At 38.2% G+C, this 13,146-nt stretch overlaps 1 protein-coding gene across 1 annotated transcript in view; it reads left to right on the top strand.

Annotated features, from left to right (window-relative positions):
- Nucleotides 1–6,601, top strand: part of LOC5564054 (UNC93-like protein) — a 49,005-nt gene extending 42,404 nt beyond the window's left edge. The window contains exons 2-9 of the mRNA XM_001648331.2: nt 3,901–3,951; nt 4,016–4,132; nt 4,290–4,695; nt 4,766–4,997; nt 5,064–5,365; nt 5,423–5,554; nt 5,617–5,813; nt 5,912–6,601. Coding sequence (XP_001648381.1) covers nt 3,925–3,951; nt 4,016–4,132; nt 4,290–4,695; nt 4,766–4,997; nt 5,064–5,365; nt 5,423–5,554; nt 5,617–5,813; nt 5,912–6,037 — 1,539 coding nt within the window. The 5' untranslated portion in view covers nt 3,901–3,924 and the 3' untranslated portion in view covers nt 6,038–6,601. The remainder of the gene's footprint in view (nt 1–3,900; nt 3,952–4,015; nt 4,133–4,289; nt 4,696–4,765; nt 4,998–5,063; nt 5,366–5,422; nt 5,555–5,616; nt 5,814–5,911) is intronic.
- The last annotated feature ends 6,545 nt before the right edge of the window (nt 6,602–13,146 follow it).

Raw genomic sequence — 13,146 nt, 5'->3', positions numbered from 1 at the left:
CGATTTCTCTTTTCGTCAATGACTTGAGCAGATCAATGTTATCGATTGCCGCCCTTCTGTCAATTGGGAACAAATATAGCTCCAAAGAACTGCCTATGTATAAAAAAAGGTGAAATTTATTAAAATTTTAAACCAACACTCTTTATACCTATGATTATGGTTCCATCATGTTTCGAAGAAAAAACATAGAATGTTTCAAAGAAGGGTAAATTTGTGCTAAATACATCGAATCTTCAGTGCAAAAAAAAATATTCCAATAGCGAAACTCAAGAGAAGCATTAATATTTGAAAGAAGGGTAATTTCTGGATAAATAATAAAAAACTATTAGTAATAACTTTCCTAATATGCTAAAGTTTATTCAAGAGCATATGATTGTTGAATAGTGTGTTATTTTGTTTCAATTGACTCCAAAACTAACAAACTAACTCCATCTTAAGAAATTCTTGTTTTCAGACTCATTATGCCAAACGACTATTATGCCAAACGACCATTATGCCAAACGACCGTAATGCCAAACGACTTTATGCCAAATGACCATTATGCCAAACGACTTTATGCCAAACGGCTTTATGCCAAACGACTTTATGCCAAATGACCTACCACCGTACTTTTAGCCGCTGGCGCCAACTGTTAGCGATTAAGATCAAAATAAACAGTCGTTTCCCAATTGTGGGTGATCGATACGAATTGAAGACTCCGGAAAACATTAATTATAGTCCTGATATCATGACCTAACCAATTTAGGAATTTCATGACTTGTAAATCATGATTTAAGAATCACTTTTTTCTTCGTGTAATGTAATTTTAATAGAGCTCCCGAACAAAAAAATATTTGTCAATGTTTCAACGAATAGGGTAACGGTCGTATTTTGGACCCCCTAAGGAAGTGTTTTCAGTTTTTTGTCCCAATTAATTAATTGCACAGCGTAACCAAGTCAAAGAACATGCCAAAATGTAGAGAAAAACTTCCTCTACAAGATTTAAATGCTCATACGGTCATGAAGGATCTAAAAAACGTCATAAATAATTGAATTGTGAAGCACTGTTTTTCATTATTTTGAACATACCAATACATTTTGGACCCTCAAAGTATATATTTTGGACCCCCGGCATTTTTTATCGTTTGGCGACAAAGCCCACGACACTGGTTGTATAATATGCTCGCCCATAGTCTAATCAATCGATTGACAATGGAAAACCGAAGAAATTCTACGCTCTTAGTTCAGAATTTTGAAAAAAGTTTTTGTTTACATTTGAAAAATTTCTGACGGCTTCAATTTCTGCGTGTAACGTGTTGTAACGGTTGCATTGGTGAACCGATTAAATTAATTGAATTTCATATAATGTAAACACATTTCCTTTGTACAAACAGTTGATGCAAGTGCGGAATAGTCCTATCTTTCCAAATGGCATGCGAATTGAGTTGGTCTTTCGATGTAAACTGGGAAATTTGCAGGAAAATGGCCCAAGGGGCCAAAATATATAGGGGTCCAAAATATATTGGTTACCCTACAATTAGAAAAAAATTGTAGCTTACTCTGTTCCAGGATGTTTGGATATATGGACAAAAAACATTTGTATGTATTTTTAAGTGACATTAAACTTTTTCACAAGAGTGATATTACAAATTTCCAAAAAAAAAACAGGTAAAATTATTTCTAACTGATTTTGAAATGGGTCAGAATTGACACATTTGGACACATTATGTCGGAAGAACTGGGAATGTTTCGCAATAGGAATAAAGCTGATAAGTCTTCTACTAATGGTTATAAAGCAACTTAGCAAAAACAATTTATATCCTGATCATAATTTGAAAGTACCAAGGTGTTTTTTTGCAAAAAAAAAAATGAAGAAATAGTTCATGTATTTTTTTGAAAATAAACTACTTGATTCATTAATCTTCCTGTCGACTGAAAGCTGTTCACTATTCACTTAAACATTCGGACACATTCTCACATTCTCTCGTTATTCCGAACCCAATGTTACAAGTTTGAATTGAACTTATAAGTAAGTAGCTACATGTCTGTTGAATGTTGTCCTATTTTTGTCGTCACCTAAATGCTACAACTAGAACACAAAAGTTCAATGTGTCCAAAACAAAAGTCTCTTTTTTACTAATTATAGTTCTAATTATATTCTCTGTGGTAAATCTCCGCTTTTGGAAACTATCAAATTTTCAATTGTTATAAGGTTTTAACGTTTTGAAGTTCACGTTGCCTACCCTAAATTTTGAATTCCGAGTTATCTCGTTAAAATATTCACGAGGCGATTAATCGTCAGTTACTTTTAATAGAAAATTATCAGATGTAGATCTAATTATTCTTCACAAACATTTTTTCATGTGATTCCTAAACATGGAACAAAATTATATTTTTGTTGTTTTGAATTATTAAGACGCCTGCCATTAATTTCCAATACGGTACTGCATAATCTTCATGTGCAGGATGAAAACCGATAGGCAAATGCAGGATGTCTTCTCAATTTGCACTGTGTTCTGATATATTTTCAGAATGAATTATTAGATCCGAATAGTTGTTGAAACGCCGGGCCAGGCTGCCTAATCAGCAGACATAATCCATTGAACTCAGACAAGTAATCGGCACGTGTTGTTTTGAGCGTAAAAAGGTCGCCACAATTATTACGGCTAAGCCTACTCCGTCAATTTTGTCAGGTAAAAGAAAGCACGGATGAGCACAGTTCTCTGCGGAATGGTTCAGTTCTCTTTGGATTGGACTGGCGAGGGCTCGTCTTGTCCGAAAACCGAACCGGGAACGGACTGAAAACGGAGCGACGGAAAGTTCCGACCGGGTCAGGTGCGTGGTGAATTGGGTAACTCGTTTCTAACGACTTTGTATGACTTGGGAAGTACACGGCTCAAGTTGGGAGGTATCTGAGAAAGTAGCTATATGTTGAGGAACATTTCGGTCGGGAAGGTCAGTTGGTAATTGGACGCTGAAGACAAATGAAGACGCATTTGGCTGTGATTTCGGTTATTTCGTTTCTAAAACAAAGCACATTGGACGCCGGGTTGCAAAGCAACACAGCGGGATTAGGAGGTCAAGCAACAAGGTAGGCTTGCGAGGAAAGCGACTAAGCGGATAATGCTTTACGGTAGAACACTACAGTATGAGTCATTAGGCAATGGAAGTTTGTGGAAAACTTGGAATTCTTTTGTAGACAACCGTGAAATAATATTATCTTTAAGATTTAAGTGAAAAATATTAGTGCAGTAAAGTCTCTGTAACTCCGTTTAGGGAGATATCGAATTTTTAAACACAAAACGAGTGAAAATACGATCCAAAGAGCCATCGAGGTAGCCATGGAAATAAACTTTTCTATGATTCTCTTACGCGATATTGAGTAATGGAGAGTTGATTGTATAATATGAAGAAAATGTGAAATATAAGGATTTTTTGATTTTCAAATCTAAATACAACTGTACGAGTCAAACCCAAATACAACTTGGCTGATAGATAACGAAAAACAGTGATACTATAGTAAATTTTTCACATTGAAGAGACCATCGAGTTAGAGAACACAAAAGCAACTCAGTTGCGGCTAAAGGGACCAGCGGGGAAGCCATGACCAACATTTAGTACAATGGTCCTTTAACTCGTTATCGAGATACGGAATATCGAGTTATGGAAAGTATGTGGTAGACTACAAAGTAGTCAATCACATTTAGTACCTGAACAGATCTTGTGCAGGAAATGGAATAGGAGCGTCTTCAGCAAGGCTTAATGGCGAAAACTATAAATAAGAGTGGTATCAAGGTATTGAGAGGGGATTCAAAAAAAAGAGGTCATGCATTTGATACATAAAATCTAAACATTAATTTGAAACTAGAAGCATTATCTCCATATAGTGATTTTTAACACGCTTCATTTTCTCCATTACAGATGTAATCAAATAATCCATCCAAAATGCACGGAGGATTTGATCCAGACAAGGTTTGCAGTTTTTATGGCACTCGTTGACTGAATTAATTGACTCGAAACTCTTTATCCTCCACAGAACGACTCCGTTTCCCTGCGAGACAAGGTCACCTTGGACAGAAGTGAAAAATGGCGAATTTTGAAGAATATCACCACGGTATCGTTCGCTTTCATGGTGCAGTTTACTGCCTTCCAGGTAATGTATTATACAGATTTATTATTATTATTATTATTTATCTCTACTAACTTGACTTTTCGCCCATGGCAAGTTCACCACTGAATGCGATATTGGACAGATTTGACGATTCTATCAAGAACACTTCCTAATGTTGTTTCATTTTCCACCCTAACAGGGAACTGCTAACCTGCAGTCATCGATCAACGCCAAGGATGGCTTGGGAACGGTGTCACTTAGTGCGATCTACGCCGCCCTGGTGGTGTCCTGCATATTCCTTCCCACATTGGTGATTAGGAAACTAACGGCCAAATGGACTCTCTGTGTGAGCATGCTGTGCTATGCTCCGTACATTGCTGCTCAGTTCTATCCCACGTTCTACACGTTGGTACCGGCCGGGATATTGGTCGGTCTGGGTGCAGCGCCCATGTGGGCCAGTAAAGCTACATACTTGACCCAGTTGGGTCAGGTCTACGCCAAGCTGACGGAACAATCGGTGGAGGCAATCATCGTACGGTTCTTCGGATTCTTCTTCCTGGCCTGGCAAACCGCTGAATTGTGGGGAAACCTGATTTCCAGCCTGGGTTAGTATCTAGACCGAACTTTGGAAGCCGAATTATTTGGGAGTTGACTAATCAATTTTTTGACCCACAGTGCTGTCCAGCGGAGCTCACGGAGGTGGTTCGGTACATTCCGACAATGAAACCTCGATGGGAGATTTGGCATTGGCCAAGTGTGGTGCCAATTTCTGCGTAGTGGAAACCGACGACAACGCCAACCTTCAACGACCGCCAGATAATGAAATTTTCGAAATCTCAGCCATCTATTTGTCCTGTATCATTGCTGCTGTTGTGATCATTGCATTGTTCATGGATCCGCTTTCACGGTAAGATTACACCATGATGTCTAAATAAATGAAACAAAGTCAATAATTTATTCCCAAAATTACCAGATATGGTGAGAAGCGCCGTGGTTCAATCTCCGCTATTGAAGTTTCCGGAGTACAGCTTCTGTCGGCTACGTTTAAGCAGCTCAAGAAGGTCAACCAGCAGCTTCTGATTTTGATTACCGTTTTCATCGGTATGGAACAAGCCTTCATCGGTGCCGAGTTCACCCAGGCTTACGTGTCGTGTGCTCTGGGAATTCACCAGATCGGATACGTCATGATCTGCTTCGGAGTGGTCAACGCTATCTGTTCCATTATCTTTGGATCGATCATGAAGTATATCGGACGTATTCCGATTATTCTACTGGGTAAGTGTTGAAATTCATATTCTTTGGAATGGTTTCTAATTCATTATGATTCGACAGGTGCTCTCGTCCATGGTGGAGTCATCATCTATTGTTTGTTCTGGAAGCCGCATCCAGATCACGCGTTGGTCTTCTTCGCCATTTCTGGATTGTGGGGAGTTGGAGATGCCGTATGGCAAACTCAAATCAATGGTAATTACTCCTTTCACTTAAATTCGTTAAAAAGTTGCTCATTGTATTTCGTTTTCCTCAAGGTATCTACGGAGCTCTGTTCCGACGAAACAAGGAAGCCGCCTTCTCCAACTACCGACTGTGGGAATCGGCTGGATTTGTGATTGCTTACGCCTACTCTACCCAACTGTGCGCACGGATGAAGCTCTACATCCTGTTCGCAGTTTTGGCCCTCGGAATGGTTGGATATGCCATTGTAGAAATCCGACACCTAAATAAGGTAAGAGAAATTCATCATTTCTATCAAAAAACTTCCGAGTCCATGTTAAAAAAAAATCGAAACCTATGTATTATTAACTCACTATTCTTCATTTGCAGGAACGTCGCCTCAAGAAGCTGGAGGACACACCAAAGCAGCAGCAGACCGAAGCCGAGCGCAAAGAGATCGAGGAAGACGACGAGAAGGATGAGCTCGAAGAGGACATTGTTGTTACGCATCTGTAGTTACCATGTTCACCATGAATCTTAATACGCCGCAGTGTTTTATTTTTGTGTAATTTGATGCTTCCGTAGAAGCATTGTTGAATGATTCCTATCTAGAATTAACGAGTTCTTATTTAAAGACAACACAAAAGTTTTAAATGGATTGCACTTCATAGTTGAAAAGTCGATCATTTCATTCTTACGTCGACCTAGATCATTCTACTTTCTCCTGAAACATTATCTTTTGTAAATTAATTTCACTTCCAAATATTGGACATTGCACATTACACAATTCCTCCACTCCCAAAACTTTTCAAACGGCTGTAAACGCACTGTAAAAACGTTCATTCATTAAATAGCACCGCCGCAGCTGCTTTTCAAAATGAGGAATTCATTGCTAACAGGTAACACAGATAGATCTCATTGAAGCAGGTTTCCTTTGTTGCATAAACCAAATTGTGTGACTAAACTTAGAACAGTAGGTGATTTGAAGCCGAAATCTTACAAATTATTGTAAGCCCAGATTGCCAACGATGTTATTACTTTAGGTAAACATGTAAATAAAAGTAGCTCTGTACACGAAAATATGTCGTTTTATTTGCGGGATTATGTAGTTATGATAACACATAAGTAAAAGCCGATGATTATCTCTCTTTAGGGGTTCCAATAGTCGTAGTAGTAAAAGCTGAACTACTCAACAACATCAAATAACGGTCCACCGGTCGATGATCTTTACGAGTTGGACACAGGTGACCTTCTAATGCTCGCCACATCATTTGAGACAGCTGAGAAACTCCAGTCTGATGGAATACTTAAGTAGGACAGATCTTGGATTACTTCATATAGGCAATCGTCCATCCTTCTTGGTATTTACAAGAGAAGAGAAGTGTTACACATAATGCTCTGCTCTAACAGAATCAGTCACGAGTTGACAAATTACCACGTATAAGAAGTGGAATCATTATCTGACCATTGTTACATCTTTTTGAAAGTGTTCATTTGCATGTAACTTCACCGAACTCAATATTGAATTATTTGTGATAAAATTGCATGGATATTGTCCGTTCATTAAACATCCAAGTGATTTAGATGATACGGTTCATACTATAACGTTCTAAAATTGTAAAAGCTTTTGAAGAAGCTTGGCCTCTGAGTTTCTGGTAAGAATGGGCTAAAGAAACAATGTAGAACGAGTTGGAATAGACGCTGTTCAGCTGAACCGTTCAAGTTGGTTTTCAAGTTTTCAAGAAAGTTTTTTATCTGCTGAAATATTCGGCTTGAAAATCCATTATTGGTTGAACAAATGCCTTTATACCGAATATATTTCCAGATCCTAAGGTGATATTGTAAAATGGTAAATGGCTGGGCATGGCGTACTATTGGTACCTCGTGTACTTGCATGAATAAAATAGATCCCTTTGTGTGGTCCTTAGCCTCTTGCTTAGTAACTCCTATCCTCACCTCCTCGTGGTACTGGGCCGGGGTACGAGTAACCTCAGGGAAGATCGGGTAACCAACATCGGTGAGAACTTTGGTCGTATGCTGACAGGGAAGGGGGGGGGGGGGGTGGTTTTGCTTTAGATTTGATTTTGCTTCTGCAAAGCTGGAGCGTCTGTACTCCATGTTAGGAGCGGCTCACAGAAGCGCCTGTTCCCTATGTCAGGGGCGGCTGATCATCGTCCGAGTGCCAGAGAAGGACTCTAAGCTAAACTGCGCATTATGGTCCTCCGAAAATCTAGGGGGTTGGTGTCAGGCCCTGCAAGCCAACCGTAAAAACACATCAGCACAGGAACTTCAACGAGAGAATACGGACCGGAACAATCGGTAAAGACTACAGCGCACAGTGGCGCATGGCCGGACAAAACCTCAAAAGTTCATGTTCTCAAAATCACTCGTCAATATTTTTTATAGACTTCTATACTATTGAGCGACAATTTCTCAAAATTTGAGATTGATCTGTTCTGTTTTCGATTTTTGGCAGCATCGTTAGTGTGGGAAAGTCAGCTAAGTTGGACTGCTCGAAATTCATCAACTATGATTCACCTAGCAAACTTCAAACAGCTGTATCTCAACGAAATCATAACCGATTGAGGCTCAATAGGTTCCATTTGAAAGCGGTAGTTATAAGCCTTAGTTTTAGCTATAATTATATAAATTTTAACATATCAAGTTGTTATTTGTAGCAAAAAAAGTTTTAAACAATCTTTCTCCAACATTTTGTTAAATTTTCAAAACTTCGTACGTTTTTTGTGAAGTGTTTCGGAAAAATGAGTCACTCACTATGAAGCAGCTAATCATCCATACTTTCAAACGTGCAATAGTTTTTCTTGCCCCTCTTTGCCCCTAGAGATGAAAATTCCATTTTCATTTTATATTATTATTTATCGATTTCATCATTCAAATCTATATAATTTGTCATAATTCGTTTGAAACTTTAGTGGAATTACTAAAAGGAAGTTAAAGTTGTATCTCTAGTTTGGGTTTATCCACAAATTTCTGAATTACAACAAAAAAAATTGTAGTAATAGCCTTTTTATACGATTAGATGAAAAAACTCTATTTGGACCAATTTCACAAGAAAATCGAATTTTCAATTTGACTGTTATTTCCAACGGGATGATATCAGGTATGCAAGATAATTATTACATTACCATTATCAAGCATTTTGAGACGTATTTGAGGTTTTGCCCGACCTTTGTATGAAGGACTGCCACTGTGCAGCGACGGAAATGGACTAGCGATTGGAAAATCGGTACGTGGAACTGCAAATCTCTCAACTTCATCGGAAGCACACGCATACTCTCCGATGTACTGAAGATCCGCAGTTTCAACATCGTAGCGCTGCAGGAGATGTGCTGGACAGGTTCGATGTTGCGAACGTTTAGAGGTAATCATAACATCTACCAGAGCTGCGGCAACACACACGAGCTGGGAACAGCTTTTATAGTGATGGGTGATATGCAGAGGAGAGTGATCGGGTGGTGGCCGATCAATAAGAGAATGTGCAAGTTGAGGCTCAAAGGCCGGTTCTTCAACTTCAGCATAATAAACGTGTATAGCCCTCATTCCGGAAGCACTGATGATGATAAAGACGCTTTTTACGCGCAGCTTGAACGCGAGTACGACAGCTGCGCAATCCACGACGTCAAAATCATCATAGGAGATCTAAACGCTCAGGTTGGCCAGGAGGAGGAGTTCAGACCGACTATTGGAAAGTTCAGCGCCCACCGGCTTACGACTAATTGATTTTGCCGCCTCCAAGATTATAGCCATTCGTAGCACCTACTTTCAGCACAGACTTCCATACCAATACACCTGAAGATCACCACAGCAGACAGAATCACAAATCGATCACGTTCTGATTGATGTACGGCACTTTTCCGACATTACACTGCGGAACACGTTTTTGTCTCAAGCATCAAAATACCACTACTTACTTAATTAAGGGTTGCTAAATTCATTGCCGTTTTCAAAAATATCATAGCACGTCTAGTTTTTGAGATAATCCCTGTTGAAAACGCAAAAATTGACTATATCGACCAACTTGCATGCAAGTTTGTCAGCTTGTATGGCAATTCATTTGCTTAATTTACCACAGAATTCAAACTTCATGTGTTAAACAACTCTTATCAAAAGAGTATATGATATTGTCGATGCTCAAATGTTATTTTTTGATGGTTTAGAAAAGAATTATATTTTTCCATATAAGAGAAACGAAGAATTTTGTATGGAGAATGTAAGCATGTTGAAAAAATCGATTAAATCTAAATTTAATCGTTCAATTTCAAACAAATTATATTTAAAATAAAAGTTCAAGTCCTATTATGCATGCTTGATGGATAAGATTACAAAAAAGTTTGGTAAATCATACTTTAAATTTTGTGTAAACATCAATAAAAACTGTATTTCATACAACTTTGACGACCTGTAGCTAAAAATTGTGACGTGCTGGAACATTTCTGAGAACGGCATTAGATTCAGCAACCCCAAATCTACTAGAGACACATAATTTGGTTCTTGAGACACGCAAAAATGTCATTTTTATTACGCTGTGTTATCGACGTTAGGACCTATCGTGGCGCTAACATCGACTCTGACCACTATCTGGTGGTGGTCAAACTGCGCCCAAAACTATTCGGCATCAACAACGTACGGTACCGACGACCGCCTCGGTATGACCTAGAGCGACTTAAGCAAGCGAATGTCACAACTACGTACCGCCAGCACCTCGAAGCTGCATTACCGGAAGAGGGTGAGCTGGATGAAACCCCTCTTGAGGACTGCTGGAGAACAATGAAAACAGCTATCAACAATGCAGTTGAGAGCAACGTCGGGTACGTGGGACAGAGTCGACGGGACGATTAGTTCGACGAGGAATGTAGGCAGATTCTAGAAGAGAAGAGTGCAGCGTGGCCGTTCATGCTGCAGCAAGGGACCCGGCAGAACGTGAAACGTTATAGACGGAAACGGCAACAGCTGACCCACCTCTTTCCCACCAGCCTAGTAACCAATCGATTACGTTTTCAGCTTAAACGGATGTTTGGTTCTCCAGATTTGTGCTCTTGGAAATTTGAGGATTGGCTTCGATTCATCTTCACCTTAAGTATTCGCTGAGCGGTGAAAGTTTTAGTTTGTGTTTAAATGAGAGCTTTCTTTAAACTGATACTAACGGAAAAATATATTAATGTCATTTTAAGCTTATCTTTTTGTGTGAAATCCAATAACTCTCAATAACAAACAAGTACAGTCACCCCACAGTTATGGATCAACTAAGGGTCATTTTTCAGAACAAAATATGATTTAACAAAATGGTGACGCTGTACAAAACAAAATTACCTCCCAGGCCCTGCAGAATATAGTTGTTTTTGGGATTCAACCTCAAAATTCCCGATTAGTTTCGAAAAAGTGTCGGTTTCGATAGAAATTTCGAACGATGTCCACCCCACAGATGTCGATCAGTGGGAGAGAAGGTACCGTAAAACGGGGTAACTTTGATAGTGCGTAACCCACCGCATACTAAACGAAATATCATAATTTCTGTAAATCGGTTAAGCAAAACGAATGCAAAACTAAAGAATATTAGTATGACACTTCATGTAAGAGCGGTTTTCATTTGAATCAAGAACATTTTAGGCTTTTTATACGAATTTAAAAAATTTACACAATTTTAACATTTTTGAAACGCTTACAAACAATCTGTTCTACGATCACTATTTGATGTAGTTTTGAATAGTTGGCTACTTATCTTTGATAGCCTAGTTATCATAGAACTTGAATACGGTCTCAAATCTCTTAGCGAAAAGCATTTTCACAAACTGGGACCATTTTTGTAATCTAAGTCAAAAATTTCCATATAACGTTAAACGCCTAGAGGTCTGCAATGCCCTACAAATGTTCGCTATTCATTCAATTTAGTTCGAATCATACTCCATTATCAAAGTTACCCCAAAACAGAAAACCAACTTTCGATTATATGAAAAATTATATATCCAATCAATATAAATCTTTTACCAATTTATCGACTGTAATCGATAGTTAGGATGCCAGTACTTGTTTTAAAAATATAAATTGTAAATCTTTGAAACAGCAAAAATATTCTAGTTTTCTTCGAAAAAACTATCAAAGTTACCCCGTTTTACGGTACCCTATGATGGATCAAATCGACTTATATTATGGATCAAAACACTATAACAGCAATTTACATGCGAGATAAACGAATGCACAGTGGTCCAGGAATCAGTTTTACGCGGAAAGATGCATTTTGTTTTTCTGCTTAAAAACCTTTGTTTTTCAAGGCATTTTATTAGAGTTACAAAAATAACACATCTGTAATTTTTTGATACAATATACAACTTTATTTTGTCTTTTGAACGTCGTCAAAAGATATTTTTTATGTTTGCCCCAATCAGAGAAATTTACAATCAAAGTAGGCATGTTTTTGGAAGAAAAACAACAATAACTCCTAAACGAAAGGAGATAGCGAGTTTCTTCACTCACCAAATTACGCATTTTTCAAAGCTCTAAAAGTGTTTCATAGACCACTTTGATGAGAAACTTGAATTGAAAACTCTAGAGCCAGAAAACCAGCTTTGTTCGGACCACCCTATGTCACCGTAGGAAAAAAGCTCTAAATCGGTCAATTTAAGAGATACAAAAAAACTTTTTTTGGCAAAGTTGCTTGAAATTGAATGGTCTACAACTTTGCTGAAGCATGTATAATATAATTTCTACAAATAAGAAAGTTAGTTTAAACATTTCTATGAAAATGTGGTTCACCCTAATTTTCAATAAAACCAAACAAAGGGCTCAACTAATAGAAACAACTTTGTAGAAGACCGTTTTTGTTTAATGTTTCATTCTAAAGCTCAGAATGCATCTTTCCGCGTAAAACTGATTCCTGGACCATAGTGGAATGGTGTGCTAGTGAAAGCATACGTTTTGGCGTTTGTTTCGGAATTGGTTTATCTTTGATTCTTAGGGACTGTCCATTAATTACGTAAGGGTTTATGGGGGGAGGGGGTGTCTGAGATTTCTTACGCGCCATACAATTTATTTTTAATTTTCATACAAAAAATCTTACCATGGGGGGAGGGGGGGTTGAAAAACCCAAAAAAATGTCTTACGTAATTAATGGACCCCCCTTAACTGTGGTATGGTTTTCATTGCCCACAGTTATGAATCAACGCTTCTGAGAATAATTGAGATATTCTCCGTTTAAGCCAACTTTGATCCATATCTGTGTGCTATCCATAACTGTGGGGTGACTGTACTATCAATTTAATAGTTTGATAATGTTTGATGAAGCAAACTATTCAACGCTTAATTTGAGATTCTCTGTACATACCACAAATTGTTTTAGTTCACATTCGAATTCTTAACGGATTCAAATAATTTTTTGTCAGTTCACTGGCCCACATATCTAGTTTCTAGAAGTGGCCAGAGGAACTCGGAAATATTCCTGTGGCCGGAGTTATTCCGGTGGGTCACTGGGTCAAGTCGGGTAAAAAAAGGCAATTTTTTGGGACATGCCAAATTACCTTTATTTATTTGCAATGACAATCATTTTAATTTGCATAAATCGTTAAGAGCTGATAATCAACATTATAAATGAAGATTTTTGCACCGTTTAA

This window comes from Aedes aegypti, chromosome 1 (assembly GCF_002204515.2).
Source record: "Aedes aegypti strain LVP_AGWG chromosome 1, AaegL5.0 Primary Assembly, whole genome shotgun sequence".
In the NCBI taxonomy this organism is placed as follows: Eukaryota; Metazoa; Arthropoda; class Insecta; order Diptera; family Culicidae; genus Aedes; species Aedes aegypti.
This window is presented reverse-complemented; position numbering and strand designations above follow the sequence as displayed.